We start from the raw sequence: 12,896 nt of genomic DNA on the forward strand, positions 1-12,896 counted from the left end.
CTGACACCTAGCCGATGCCGTACCTGATGCGGGGTGGCGAAGCACTATCCATCCCCATCAGGCAAGGAGCTCCGTGCTTAGGTGTTACCTTTGCAGTAACTTTGGCAGAGAGGCACCGTTTAGCCCAGCAGAGCCCTGATGTCCATGGGATCCACCTGCCTGAGGATGGGGAGGACGCCCCGCAGCCACCAACGTCCTCAGCAGGCAGTGTGTGCTGGTTAAATGACTTGCCCGAGCTACGATGCTGCTGTGCTATCCTACGAGGGGATTGAATGTGATTAGAAGTGTCTGCCGGCTGTATTCATTGCCTGGGAAAAATTCATCTCAGGTTTTCCCCCAAGCCTTGGTTCTGCAATCAGTTTTTCCTTCCTGGAAATCTCGGCCAAATGGGAGCGCTGCTGCTTGTGAATAAAGATGCGGGTGATTCTCTGGTCAATCAATATTCATTCCAGAAGTGAGGGAACAAGGGCAGCATTTACTTATGTACAGCTGAGGCTGAAAGGTGGGGAACACTGAATTCATCATTGAGCATTAAGCTGCTGTTTATATGGCTGGACAAATAATGACCAAAAAAACCAGAATTGCAAATAACATACTGAACAAAAAATATCAAAATAATTTGTGTTAACTGTTGGCAATAAATAGCCCGGCAAACCTCCACCAATTCCTTTGCTCATTTTCTAGGGAGGTTTCGAACCGCGGCACCAGAGGCAGCTCAGGCAGGGGGAGCCTCCGCCCTCACAGCCCAGGGGGGTCCACGCACAGCTCCCCGCGGGAACGGAGCACAGGGGCTGCAGCCCCGGAGGGCTGCCCCACGGCTGGATAAATGGCCAAACTCCACGCACACGGGACCTCTAATCCTCACCCCGCAATTCAGCCCGGTGCGACCCCACCGCGGACTGAGACCCCTGTACTACGCGGCTTCGTGCTCGTTCATGGAGTCACCTCCACGGTTCTTCACCACGGAGCTGGAGCTCAAGGATGGAGCTGAAGGAACGAACGCATGCTGGACCTGCCTCACTGGTTCCATGCCATTTTAAAGAGGATTTGGAGTAGCAAAGAGTTGTTGTGGCAGAGTGGAGAAGCTCTGCGGGTTTACGTATTTACATTGTGTTATAGGGCTCAGGGTAAAGCTCAACTTAAAATCCCTTAACTGGTTTTGACAACAAATTAGTTTCAGATCAAGGGCTCCTGCTCTGTCTCAAAATATGATTTTCACTTCCAAATTATTCATCTTGCCAGAAGCTGTTGCTAACAAAAAAAGAAAAATTTTAATGGTTTCTATAATATCTTGTTCACTTTCAGTTTTCTTCATAGAAAATTCTCTTTGTCATTTCATGGCAGAGATTAAACCTCTCCATCACGTTAATTAAGCCAGGCAGCCCAGGCTGTTGGGTAGAAAGGGCTCGACCCCAGCCTGCGGGCACGCTTAGTGCAGCCTCTGTGCAGCATCCCTTGCACCTACACTCCAGGCTGAGCTCAGCCTCCAACAACAACCTGGGGTCTCGTTGGTGAGGATGCAATTTACTTTGAAGATTCCAAAATCAGGAATTTTAGACAAGATTCAGCTATGAAAGCGCCCTCTGAGAAGTGTTTCAGCAAACTCCTAACCTTCCTTTCCTTCTTTCTCTCTGGGCTGTACGAGCATGGATTTTCTTTTTCTTTCTGTTCCTCAAAGCATCCAGGAGCCTTCTGGAAACACAGGGCAGGCAGGAGCCCTCCTGTCCCCCCATCTGGCCCCAGCTCCCCTTGAGCAGCCCACACACATCAGCCCCTAACGCTGGGAACCGTTAAGCTCACCGAGAAGCTGAAGAAAGGACACGACACAAATCCGGGATGTTTTTCCCCTTTAATTGTTTGCTGCTCGGCTAGCTATTGATTACCTTTTTTTTGCAGAGTTGCTATTTGTTTTGCTTTGCAATATATTGGATTCTCAAGGCTTTTAATCAACTGTAATTGATTGTGATTACCGCTTGCTGCTCCTAGGCCTGCCTGGTGTGCTCCAGATGCTTAGAGCAGGGACGGGTTTGTTCCTCTTGCATTCGGAGCCTCGTGTGCGGGGCTGCCTGCACCCCTGCCCAGCCGAGCCTGCTGCCAAGCCTGTTCCAAACTCAAATTTTCACAGAATCACAGAATCGTCTAGGTTGGAAGAGACCTCCAAGATCATATAGTCCAACCTCAGCCCTAACACTAACAAGTCCTACACTAAACCATATCACTAAGGGCTACATCTAAACGTCTTTTAAAGACCTCCAGGGATGGTGACTCCACCACCTCCCTGGGCAGCCCATTCCAATGCCTAACAACCCTTTCGGTAAAGAAGTTCTTCCTAATATCCAACCTAAACCTCCCCTGGCACAACTTTAGCCCATTCCCCCTCGTCCTGTCACCAGGCACGTGGGAGAACAGACCAACCCCCACCTCGCTACAGCCTCCTTTAAGGTACCTGTAAGGTGTGATAAGGTCGCCCCTGAGCCTCCTCTTCTCCAGGCTGAACAAGCCCAGCTCCCTCAGCCGCTCCTCGTAAGACTTGTTCTCCAGACCCCTCACCAGCTTCGTTGCCCTTCTCTGGACTCTCTTGGGCACCTCCACGTCCTTCTTGTAGCGAGGGGCCCAAAACTGAACACAGTACTCGAGGTGCGGCCTCACCAGAGCCGAGTACAGGGGGACAATCACCTCCCTAGACCTGCTGGCCACACTGCTTCTTATGCAAGCCAGGATGCTGTTGGCCTTCTTGGCCACCTGGGCACACTGCTGGCTCATATTCAGCTGCCTATCAACCAGTACTCCCAGATCCTTCTCTGCCAGGCAGCTTTCCAACCACTCTTCTCCCAGCCTGTAGCTCTGCTTGGGGTTGTTCCGCCCCAGGTGCAGGACCCAGCACTTGGCCTTGTTGAACTTGATGCAGTTGACCTCAGCCCATTGGTCCAGCCTATCCAGATCCTCCTGCAGAGCCTTCCTGCCCTCGAGCAGATCGAGGGGACAATTTTGGGACAAGCTACATCAGCCAGCCACACCAGCAGAAACCACGGCATTTTTCCTATAATTCCCTATAGCTCTCTGCTCCCTGCAAAGCGCACACTGCCATCCCAGCTCCCCTCTCCACTTTTGGGGGGAACCCTGGAGTTTCTGGGAAGCCTCCCGTAAGCGGCTGACCCTCTGAGAACTTGCTGCTGGCTGAACTTGGAGCTCCAGCAGGTGTTTCACATGCAGCTGGGGCAATGCTAAGTCTTCCATTGGCTTAATGATTAATTGTATCCAGTGGAAAATTATTCCACAGGCACAACAATCAGCACTCACTGTTTCCAAATGTTAGTTTCTTCTATAAATGGGTGTTAGCAGAAAGCAGATGGCAAAGATAATTCACTGTCTACGGCACTATCCTCACCCATTGTCTTTGCCTATTGCTGCGAACTTCAGTCAGGATGTATTTACACTTATCTCTTCAGCTGTTGAATATCTCGCTGTGACAGGGTGTGATTTATGGTTGTCTGCTGTTTTAATTACAAACTTGTTGTTCTGGGATGCAGTGTGAGAGCAGAAATGTCCCTGTGAGGCTGAGAGGAAGGGGTTAATTCTGATGATCTGCTCGGAGCAGCAGCCTGGGAGCTCAACTACTTCTATCCAGGCAGATGTTGGAAAAGAACAGACACTGGGAAGGGACATGGACTTCCCAGGGCCGGTACATTTGGGCTTTCGGGCTCCGCAGTCACCTACTTGGGCCCCCTGAGGAAAGGTTCACCCAGCCATTAAAGGGGGGGGGGGGTACCTGGGGCGTGAAAGCTGTCTGGGCTTTCCTGAGAATTTCTCCTTTCTATGAATGCAGGGTAGTTTTGGTCTATAGGTTGTCCTTTACAACACCACAAGGACCCCGTCTAGATTGCCCTTGAACTACGGGGCTTTCCTTTCAGCCCACGACTCGATAGCATCATCTGCACCCTTGGCCCCGGGAGCACCCAGGGGCATGGGGTGCTTGGGCTGAAGCCCCCTGCCCGAGCAGATCTCCACCTTTCATCAGCATCTTGTCCCCGAGCTCAGCACACTGCCATTCCTCTTTGGTGTCCCTTGAGCCAGGAATTCTCTTGCTTATGGTTCTGCTAAGGGTTTTCTGATTAAATTATAACATCGCCGCTTTTTTTGTTTGCTTTGCCCTGCAGGCTTTTCTCAGCAAGACTACCTACCACACAAACGTTTCTGTAATCTGAAGACAAAGTTGTCCCTGCTAGTTGTTCCTTTACCCTCCTGAGACACCGATCATTGAAAGAGCCCAAGCAACCTTAACACTCTCAGCTGTTGAGATGGCACGGAAATTTTAAAAGACGTCAACTCCTTTTTAGCTTGTGAGACAAGAAATCAACTAGATGGAGGCTTAAAGGAAAGAAGAAATCGTTCCCCAAACTAAACAATGCCAATTTTCTTCCCTGCTACGCGCGGAGCATCAGAACCGATAGAAGAGCCTACTTTCAGCCGCTACAGTGCGAAAACGTGCAGCTGCTTCATTACTTTGATTTCTATGACAGCCTATTAAAGATTATCACTGCCATCTGTTCCCTCTGCTAGGTGAAGGACTCGCTCGCTGATTGCACTGTAGTGAGAACTCGAATGTGGAAAACGTCCGTGAAAGTTATAATTAACCTTGACCAAGGTAGCTTTAGCCCGCGGCAGGAGCTGATGCTCCCTGCAGGACGCGCTGCCACGGGGAAGCCACCCCACGGCACCCAGTAGTGGGGACGTCGGCTCCTGTTCAGTTTTCTGGGACGGTTATCAAAGCTTCTGATCAAACCTGTTCCTGTCAGTATGCTAGCTGCAACTTTTCCGTGGTGCGAAAGCATCTCCTTCGTGACATTCAGATTTGAGTGCTCCTGAACATTGAATTCAAAGTCAAAATACAAAGTCTTAAAGTACAAGAGAACTTTCTCATATTTCAGAGCCAAAGTACAACTCTCTCTAAGGCCAAATAGCCCGCGTAGGATGTCCCTACTAGTGTAATACAAATAGAAGCCTATTTTTGTGTAGCATTAAGTCTTGGAGACAATCCAGAGGCAGCTATTACAATCCACACTGACTTCAGGCTGACTCACATCCTTAACTCATACATGCCATTGTTTTTATTCAGATTTCCCATTTATGTTGCAGGCATCTGACATTGGTTAATTACAGCTTTTTTTTTCTTTTTCTTCTTCTTTTTCTTTTTTTTTTTTCCCAGTGACTATTTCTTTTGTTTCTCCCCTTTATATTTAGTAGTTTTATAAAGGGGTAAAGCAGGCATTAATGAAGATGTTCTAGTTGCACAAGTCTGCAGTAGCGCTGGAGCGGAATGGAAAAAAATTCTTTGCACACTGTAAAAGAGGGGCTGAAAGCTGGGTCCTGCAGTGCCAGCCAGCCCCGAGGGCATGGCGCAGCCCCTGAGCAGGGCACAGAGCTCCTTCGGGCTGAATGGAGACATTGCCAGCCAGGATGGAGAAAACATCTTTGCCCCTTAAGGAAGAAATGGCATAAAATTCATTTTTACATCAGAATTTGCCTTGAGCGAGGATCTGCTTGACCTCGCTCACAGGATCCCTCTCCCCATCGCCTCGGGCACCGGGCAGCCCGGGGGGGCCACACGATTTTTTGCACACCAGGCCACGGTGTAAAGAACAGCCACGGGCACAGCAGCAGAGAACTGTGCCTGTGGCTGGAAAAGACGAATCAGAGGGCTCAGGAGAATTCACTCTAACACCTTAACAGAGCTTAACAGAAAATAACAGCTTTCCTCTGGGTTTTTAAAGATATAACCTAGAGAACTGTGGACAAAATATATATTATATATATATATATATTTATTGCGTTCTAGAAAATAGATTTCTCTCACCAAAAAACATATGGACTGATAAAATTTTCTATTGACAAACACTGCACAGCCTAGTGCAGGGGAGATCTCTAATAAGTGGCAACTCACATCGCTCTAGGACTGTGTGCGTGCGATGGGGGGACACACTGAGTAACAGTGGAAAAAAACTTCCCGAGGGTAAGGGGAATCAATTCTTCCAAATGTTGCAAGGTGCCACTTACAAGCAATAATGGGATTTACAGGCTGGAGAGACAATAGCATGGTTCCCCAGAGAGCAGGCCACCTAACAGCCACCAGTCATAGCAGAAAGAGGAGATGATTAAATGAGCAATTGCTACTTGCGAAGCACATAATTGTGGAAAGGGTAATTCATAGACAAGCAAAATAACTCATTCCTATTAACTCAGGTATACAAACTGATGGCATAACACACAAACAAGGGAGGGAAATGAAATACTATTTTTCACTTGCCAGTTACATGCTTCTCCAAGCACCAGCCTCCACCACCTGCTGCTGGCCCCACAGCCCCCAGGGCGAGCAGAGCACCTGCCCCTCCCCACGCACCCAGCCCCATTTCATCTCCCCGCCGCCCTCCCTGTGCCAGCCCATGGCAGATGGAGAGCCTGAGCCTGCCGGCGTTCATGCAAGACACTTTATTTATATACTCTCCCTCCCTGATTATACCCTGCTTGAAATAGAGCAACGCTTCCTACCATCAGTGTTCACAAGTCCTGTCTACTAGTAAATTCACCCACAGATGGTGAAAAAGCTAAAGGTATAAATATCTGCCTGGTTCAACCAAGTAGCTCCATTGTGCCTGGTGCCATGTCTGTTTCTCCACGCAGGTGAAGCAGAATTTGCCATTTTGCAGCTGCCAAAGATCCGACCTTACAAAAGCACCAAGAACAGAACAAGCAGCCCCTGCTGCAAAATGGATGGAGCATCAGCCTGGCACAGAAAACGCCTAAGTGAGAGAGAGCCTGGCTGAGCCGTGAGCCCCCGGGCTGACCGTGAGCACATCTGTCAGCACTCCTCACTGCTGCCCTCGCATCTCGGAAAAACAAGTCAGTGCTAATGGTCTGTCTTGGCCTGGGCTGTGCTTTAAGTCTGCGTGGAGAGGCAAAAGGTTCAAGTGCGTTAGTGGATACTGCCGAGCATGGCTCGCAGGTTCAGTCCTAGCAATGGGGGACGTGGCGCGGGGGAAGCAGGGTGTAATGCTGTTCTATAAAGCCATTTTACATAAAATTGACCAGAAAATCAAGGTCCCATTAATCTTTACCTTTGCTTGACAATCGACTTCTCTGCTGATAGCGGCTGGGACTCTAATGGAACAGCTCTGAAAAGCAAAACTGAACAGCATCACTTGACTTCCTTCATTTTATTTTACCAAAGACAATTCCTATCTTATTCTGTCTCTTTTTGTGGAGCCACTTGGTAAAAGTGGAGAAAATGAAAGCTTAAAGTAGAGGCAGAAATGCAGAAAGCACTGAATAAAGAAGGTGGCATAAACCTGAAGGGAAATGGATTTAATGGTCAGATCAGCTGCCAGAATTCTATACCTTGCCCAAAGCACAGGACCGAAATTAGGACTCATTAAGCCATACCTTCAGCAGAGAATTGGCTGAAACCCGCTAGATGAAACAGATTACAGCAGATTATACTAAATAGTGATTTATTTCTTTGGGGCTGGATTTCACACATCTGGTTTGCAGCCTGCCCACACGCAGCAGCACAGCCGGGGAGGGAGGCGAGAGGAGCGCAGCAGGGACGGAGCCGGCCAGCGGGGAACCTGCAAAGCACTGCCTGTGCACCCTAATTCACAGGCATTAAAGTGTACAGAACCGCACATTTACAACGATGCTTCCTAATTTCAGGCCTTTCACGCATGCTTTCATGCTGGCCTCCCTTTTAATTAAAAGTGGCTGAGAACTGGAGAACAGAGAGCAGAGGTGCAGTCCTCAGGGCTGTCTGCAAGCTGTGGAGGTGATCAGAACGTTTCAAGCGAAAGATTTAATGAAAAACAGAAGCAAAAGTGTATGAAGCATTTTCTTTCCCTCTGTTTCAAAGAATGATGTGTTTTCAAGAACGTACCATTGATATTTGTGAGCCCAGATGCCCACAGATAAAAAGAAGAGCATTGAAAAGTCTCCAGAAATGCAGCCAGAAGATAGAGGGCCCCGGCCTCTGATATCCCCCACACCGCCTTCGCTTGTCCCTGCAAGGTTTATTCCAAAAGGGGGGAGGAAAACTGCTTGATAGGCAAGAAGAGAAGTCAACAGAGACTCAGCGAAGAATTCAGATGGTGTGACCCATGTGGCATTCAGAATAATAAATGGCTCATTCCACTTATCAACTGCACTTTTTATTAGTATTACTATTTTTTAAGACTGGCTTCAGTTACTCGGACCTATTGATGTCTCTTGTGCCGAATCGATATACTTTCCTAGAGAACAGAGTAAAAATCCATACTGCTCCTGCTCGGCAGTAAAATCCGGCAGGCCTGGTGTTTGGGTGCTTGAGCAATTGCTCTGTGGTAGGGTATTAAAACTGTCAACTGTGGACATGTGGGTAATAAAAAACCCCATTTCCTGCACCGATCCGCACTTTTACCCTCTTGGCCACTGACCTGGAGCATCGCTTGCAGAAAGTGCATACAAAGCAGATTACCGTGCAAGCTCCCCAAAAGTCTGGGTCCCGCTCAGACAGACTTCATGTCTTTTGCTAGCAAAGTCACACCTGTCATCGCCCGCACACACCACAAATCCAACACCACGATGCTGGCCCACAAGACACAACCTCAGTGTGATCAGGGCTTGAGTTAAGGGCGGTGTGCGCGCAGCCCCATGGCCTCGCAGCTCTGAAGTGTGAGGTGCCCGCAGGCCGCAACCAGCCCGCAGCGGCCACAGGGACAGCCAGCCGGCCACCGGCACGGCTCGCATACCAGTGAGAGCGGCTCGTGTAGAAGTGAGAAGGCCGCCAAACATGTATTTCAAGGGAAAACACATTTCTGTGGTGGTGAGGGAAGGCAGGCCCAGCACACTCCTCGTGCCGCACCCAGAAGGAAGCCCCTAACACATTGCCGCGTGCCGCCAAGTGACCCGCTGGCGAAGGCAGGCCCTTCGCCCCAGCGCGGTGCCTTCAGCCAGGGCCCTGCTGCTGAGGGCGCTGACAGGGCTGGGGCAGGCCCCGCCGCCACAGCCGCCTGCCTCCTGCCACCCCAGCAGGCCACGACAATATTTGTCACCTCCTGTCACCCACCGGCAGGTACAGGGCTGATTTAAATCAACAGCCAAAAACCAGATGGAGAAAAAGTGATTTTCTCCATCACTGTTTATCGACAACAGAGCTCAGCTCTGGACCTGTTGGGACCGGCAGCACAAGCAACAAAAGCCAAAGCTTAGCCTCCCGAGCTTCTTCCAGCCGCTTCCGCAGCGCCGTGCCAGCGGCATCGTGCTGTGCACCGCCTGTTATTTTAATTCCTTCTGGCGCTGCAGGAAGTGGGGAAATGCTCTTCTGTCTCCTCTCCCCACCTTTAGCAGATCACAGAAGAGATAAAATTGGCTTGCTTTGAAGCTTGCTGGGAAAAATCACCCTGCAGACACTTGCACAAGGATTTGCTAGCAGCAGCGTACAGTCATTTCTCCCGGAACTGTGTTAGTGGATTACATTATCTTTATATTGTGCAAGGGCTTAACCGTTCTGGGGCACCACAGGCTGAGTGCTGCTTAGAGGCTTCTTCCTACTTGTCTTATTGGGTCCCTCAAAGTACCTAAGCTACAACTGATTTGGGGGCTTTGAGCTGTTGTTAGAAATGACTGCATTTAAGATACATCAGTGCTTATGAGTCTTTTCAAAATATTTTGTACTTATCACAGCAGCAGCAATAACAAGTCATCTGAAAATTAGCTCTGAAAAGCGAGAATGAGAACACAAGAACTAGTACCTACTAACACATTGTAATGCTGTCCAAGTCGTACTCCCTCTAGTGAATAAGAAATGCAAATCTATAGTGATGCTCAATTTAATGTGCCTCTGCTTTTGTGTTCAGGCCTAAAGTTGGGCTTTGTTTTTGTGGTTTTGTTGTTGTTCTTGTTGTTTGTCTGCTTTAAAGAACAAAATAGAATCTGAAAAGATATATACAAATCTTGCAGAGTGCAGAGAACCCCCTGAGTCTAGCAAATGAAACAGGAATATTTATGGAATGAAATTCTGGCCTATGCTTATTTTTTTTCCTGCTTTATAACACAGTTATAGATGGACTTTTTTTCCATTTAAACTTCTTCCTTGAATCAAACTGTCTTTTCTTTTGTCTGTATTCCCTTGATGCTGGCCTTTTCATTTCAATGTCTGCTTATTCAAAAAATTTGCCAGGCAGCCTGCCTTGAAACTGCTTTGCTCCAGGGAAAACACTGAGAATGTTTGATACCGGTACTGTTTGGATGCGCGCTCTTACCTGGTGAGCATATGCTGACTCCTCTCCAAACAAAGAGGAAAAGGCAGATACCAGGCTAGCATGCTGGGAAGCTCCCTTCCAGAATCTGGTTTTATTAATAAAGACAGTTCATTAAACTGTGACTAGCAAGCTGGATTATTAGAAACTTACTGAAACTGAGCCTCCAAAATGACTGCCCTTGGTCCATCACCTGCCTGCACGCACCTAGTTTTCCTGTTTCATCAAGAAAGATAAAGAAAGAGAACTGCTCATTAGAGACTAACCTTTCACAGGGTTTCCTTTCAGCTCCAAACTACTTTTTAATTGTTTTGAGTTGATGCAAGGCATTATTAAGTAAACTTTTATATAGTAGTCAAAGAGCTAGGAAAAATATTTTAGGTGGAACAAAATATTCCCTTCAGTGCAAAGGTTTTCCTTTCCCAGTTGCCTGGTTTTCAAGCACACATACACAGACATTAGAGTTATTTGTTTTATATTGCCAAACATACTGTTTCAAGTATATATATTTGAGTGATTTTGAGATCAGATTTATTACAGAGTTAAAAAGAATTTACATTAAAATGAAAATTGAGCTCATTCACCCCATTTTATGATCACTGTAATAAGTCTGTTCTGAATCATTTCTGAGTTTATATTCAGTACAAGTACATTTTAATGAGTCTATTGCTATGGATTTGAGTAACTACACTGAAAGATGTTACTAAACTCCATCTTCCTCTCACTGGCTTTGCTACGTTTGTTTTCTCTTTTTCTTGCTTTTCTTTAGCATTTATATTGCGTTTAAGTGTACAAACATTAAGCCCGTCCTGTAGTGATGGTGGAACCAAACAGCCCTCCCCTCGTGTTTGGTAAGGCTGCTTCGTTAGCAAACACCGGCAGTATTCTTCCCTCACTGGCACAGTGAATTCAGTGAGGTAGTTTTCTAAGGAGCATGTCAATAATTGATCTTAAAAGGATTTATGCCTATCTCAGTGATGCTTTCCCTGCCACATTTACTCCAACATATGTCTGCAATCTACAGGGGCAACACAAACAGATCAGCTGTCCACATGACTGCACTTCAGAGCTAAAAATAACGTACCGAAGTGAATACATTAAGTTCTGTATGCAAAGCGCCTTGTGTTAAGTGTCTGTTTGCACTGCTGCTAAAATGTGTGTTGAAATATCCATGGCCTTGATGTCTTGTATTCACAGAACAGGGCTTTGGCAGCCAAAAATACCACCCACTACACACGCTTAAATAGCAGGCATTAATTTGTTTATTTTTTCATTCTCTACTGTTTTGAAGGTCAGGTATTTGCCCACTATACCTAACCAGCTTTCAAACTACAAAACAAAGAGTATTTAAAAGTAGAAAATTAGGGCTTAGAGAGAAGTGTTTCTGAACAGTCATTCAAATCCAAGAGGAAATTTCAATTAGATTATGCTTATTACTCCTTCATATTTGCTTTCTGCTAATCTTTGAGCACTTAAGCACCAAGAACATAAAATAGTCTTCGTGGCCCTCAAAGTGAGAGCTAATGGATGAGCGGTGAGGAGGAGCTGAACCTCCACATGCATCTGGAATTGTCTATTTGCTGAAGCCAGAAAAAACACAGTTAACTGTCTTTCCTTGCTGTTAGCAATTAATATCAGCTACTGAAGTTGTTTATGGACCAGAAGAAATACTGAAATAGTGGCTGCCTTCACGACTGCTGACAAAAGTCTAGAAGCTCTCAAAAATAAAGGGATTTGCCAGCAAGTTATCAGAGCGATCCGTAACTGCGAATAGACCACGACCTGCAGCATCCAGAACCAAACTGGGACCCATCTCCGACGCCTGGTCAAGTCTGGCATCCGAACAAAGGGCTCCTGATCTGCACAGGGCTGTGTTTGTCCCCAGGACCGGTCTGTATGAGCCACCTTCAGACCTTGCGCTAGTGATAACACAAAGCAAGGCGCCTCTTTCCCTTCCGTTAATACCTCCAGTCACATAGCTTTTCTGTGTGCAAGAATCACAGCCCTGGCCTTTCTGTTTCTGTGCAAAAGTCAGCCAGAAACTACTGTAACCACAAAGTAATTCTTTTACTTCAGGAGCTTTGGACAATCCATACTGTCAATATTTGCTGTTTTATCTAGTTTGATTACATCCTTTAATATTTTTCCAAGAGATCCACTGGTTTAAACAAAGTTCACTAAAGCTGAATGCTTTACAAGGTTCAGATCTTTTTGTGCACGTTCTTAAGCATTTTCTCAATTTTCTCAATATTTGACTTCTTCTACAATTATTGACTTAGTCCAAAAATGGATGAGTACCCCATGCACATTCATGAACATACGCACCCATGCTCAGATATATTTATTTATTCACGTGCAATGGACGTGCATACATGTTCTCCAAGCACCTTTATTAATACCAAATGCACCTGAAAGTATTAATAAAATAAACACTGGATATAGGTCTTGCATCTCCAGTAACCATAGTTCCTAGGTTCATCATCATTCATACACGTATCGTCAAAACACTCCCGTGAGGCAAAGGAAAACTACTTCCCTTATGTAATGGGAGAGCACAGAGTCCGGAGGGTCTGTATGAGGACAGACAGGTGCTCAGCTTCCCCCACTGAAGCT

At 46.9% G+C, this 12,896-nt stretch overlaps 1 protein-coding gene across 5 annotated transcripts in view; it reads right to left on the reverse strand.

Moving 5' to 3' along the window:
- LOC308183394 (uncharacterized protein) overlaps window positions 1–12,896 on the reverse strand; it is a 199,899-nt gene that overhangs the window by 18,527 nt on the left and 168,476 nt on the right. Inside the window, exons 5-6 of one of the 5 annotated variants that reach the window (XM_080569410.1) lie at window positions 7,113–7,169; window positions 3,681–6,940 (exon numbers count right to left, since the gene is read on the reverse strand). In XM_080569410.1, the coding sequence (XP_080425536.1) occupies window positions 6,628–6,940; window positions 7,113–7,169 (370 nt within the window). In that variant the 3' untranslated portion in view covers window positions 3,681–6,627. Of the gene's footprint in view, window positions 1–3,680; window positions 6,941–7,112; window positions 7,170–12,896 lie in introns of those variants that run through there. The other 4 variants (XM_080569409.1, XM_080569400.1, XM_080569412.1 and 1 more) reach the window with 4 other exon arrangements.

Source organism: Anser brachyrhynchus (assembly GCF_964034855.1).
Source record: "Anser brachyrhynchus genome assembly, chromosome: 27".
In the NCBI taxonomy this organism is placed as follows: Eukaryota; Metazoa; Chordata; class Aves; order Anseriformes; family Anatidae; genus Anser; species Anser brachyrhynchus.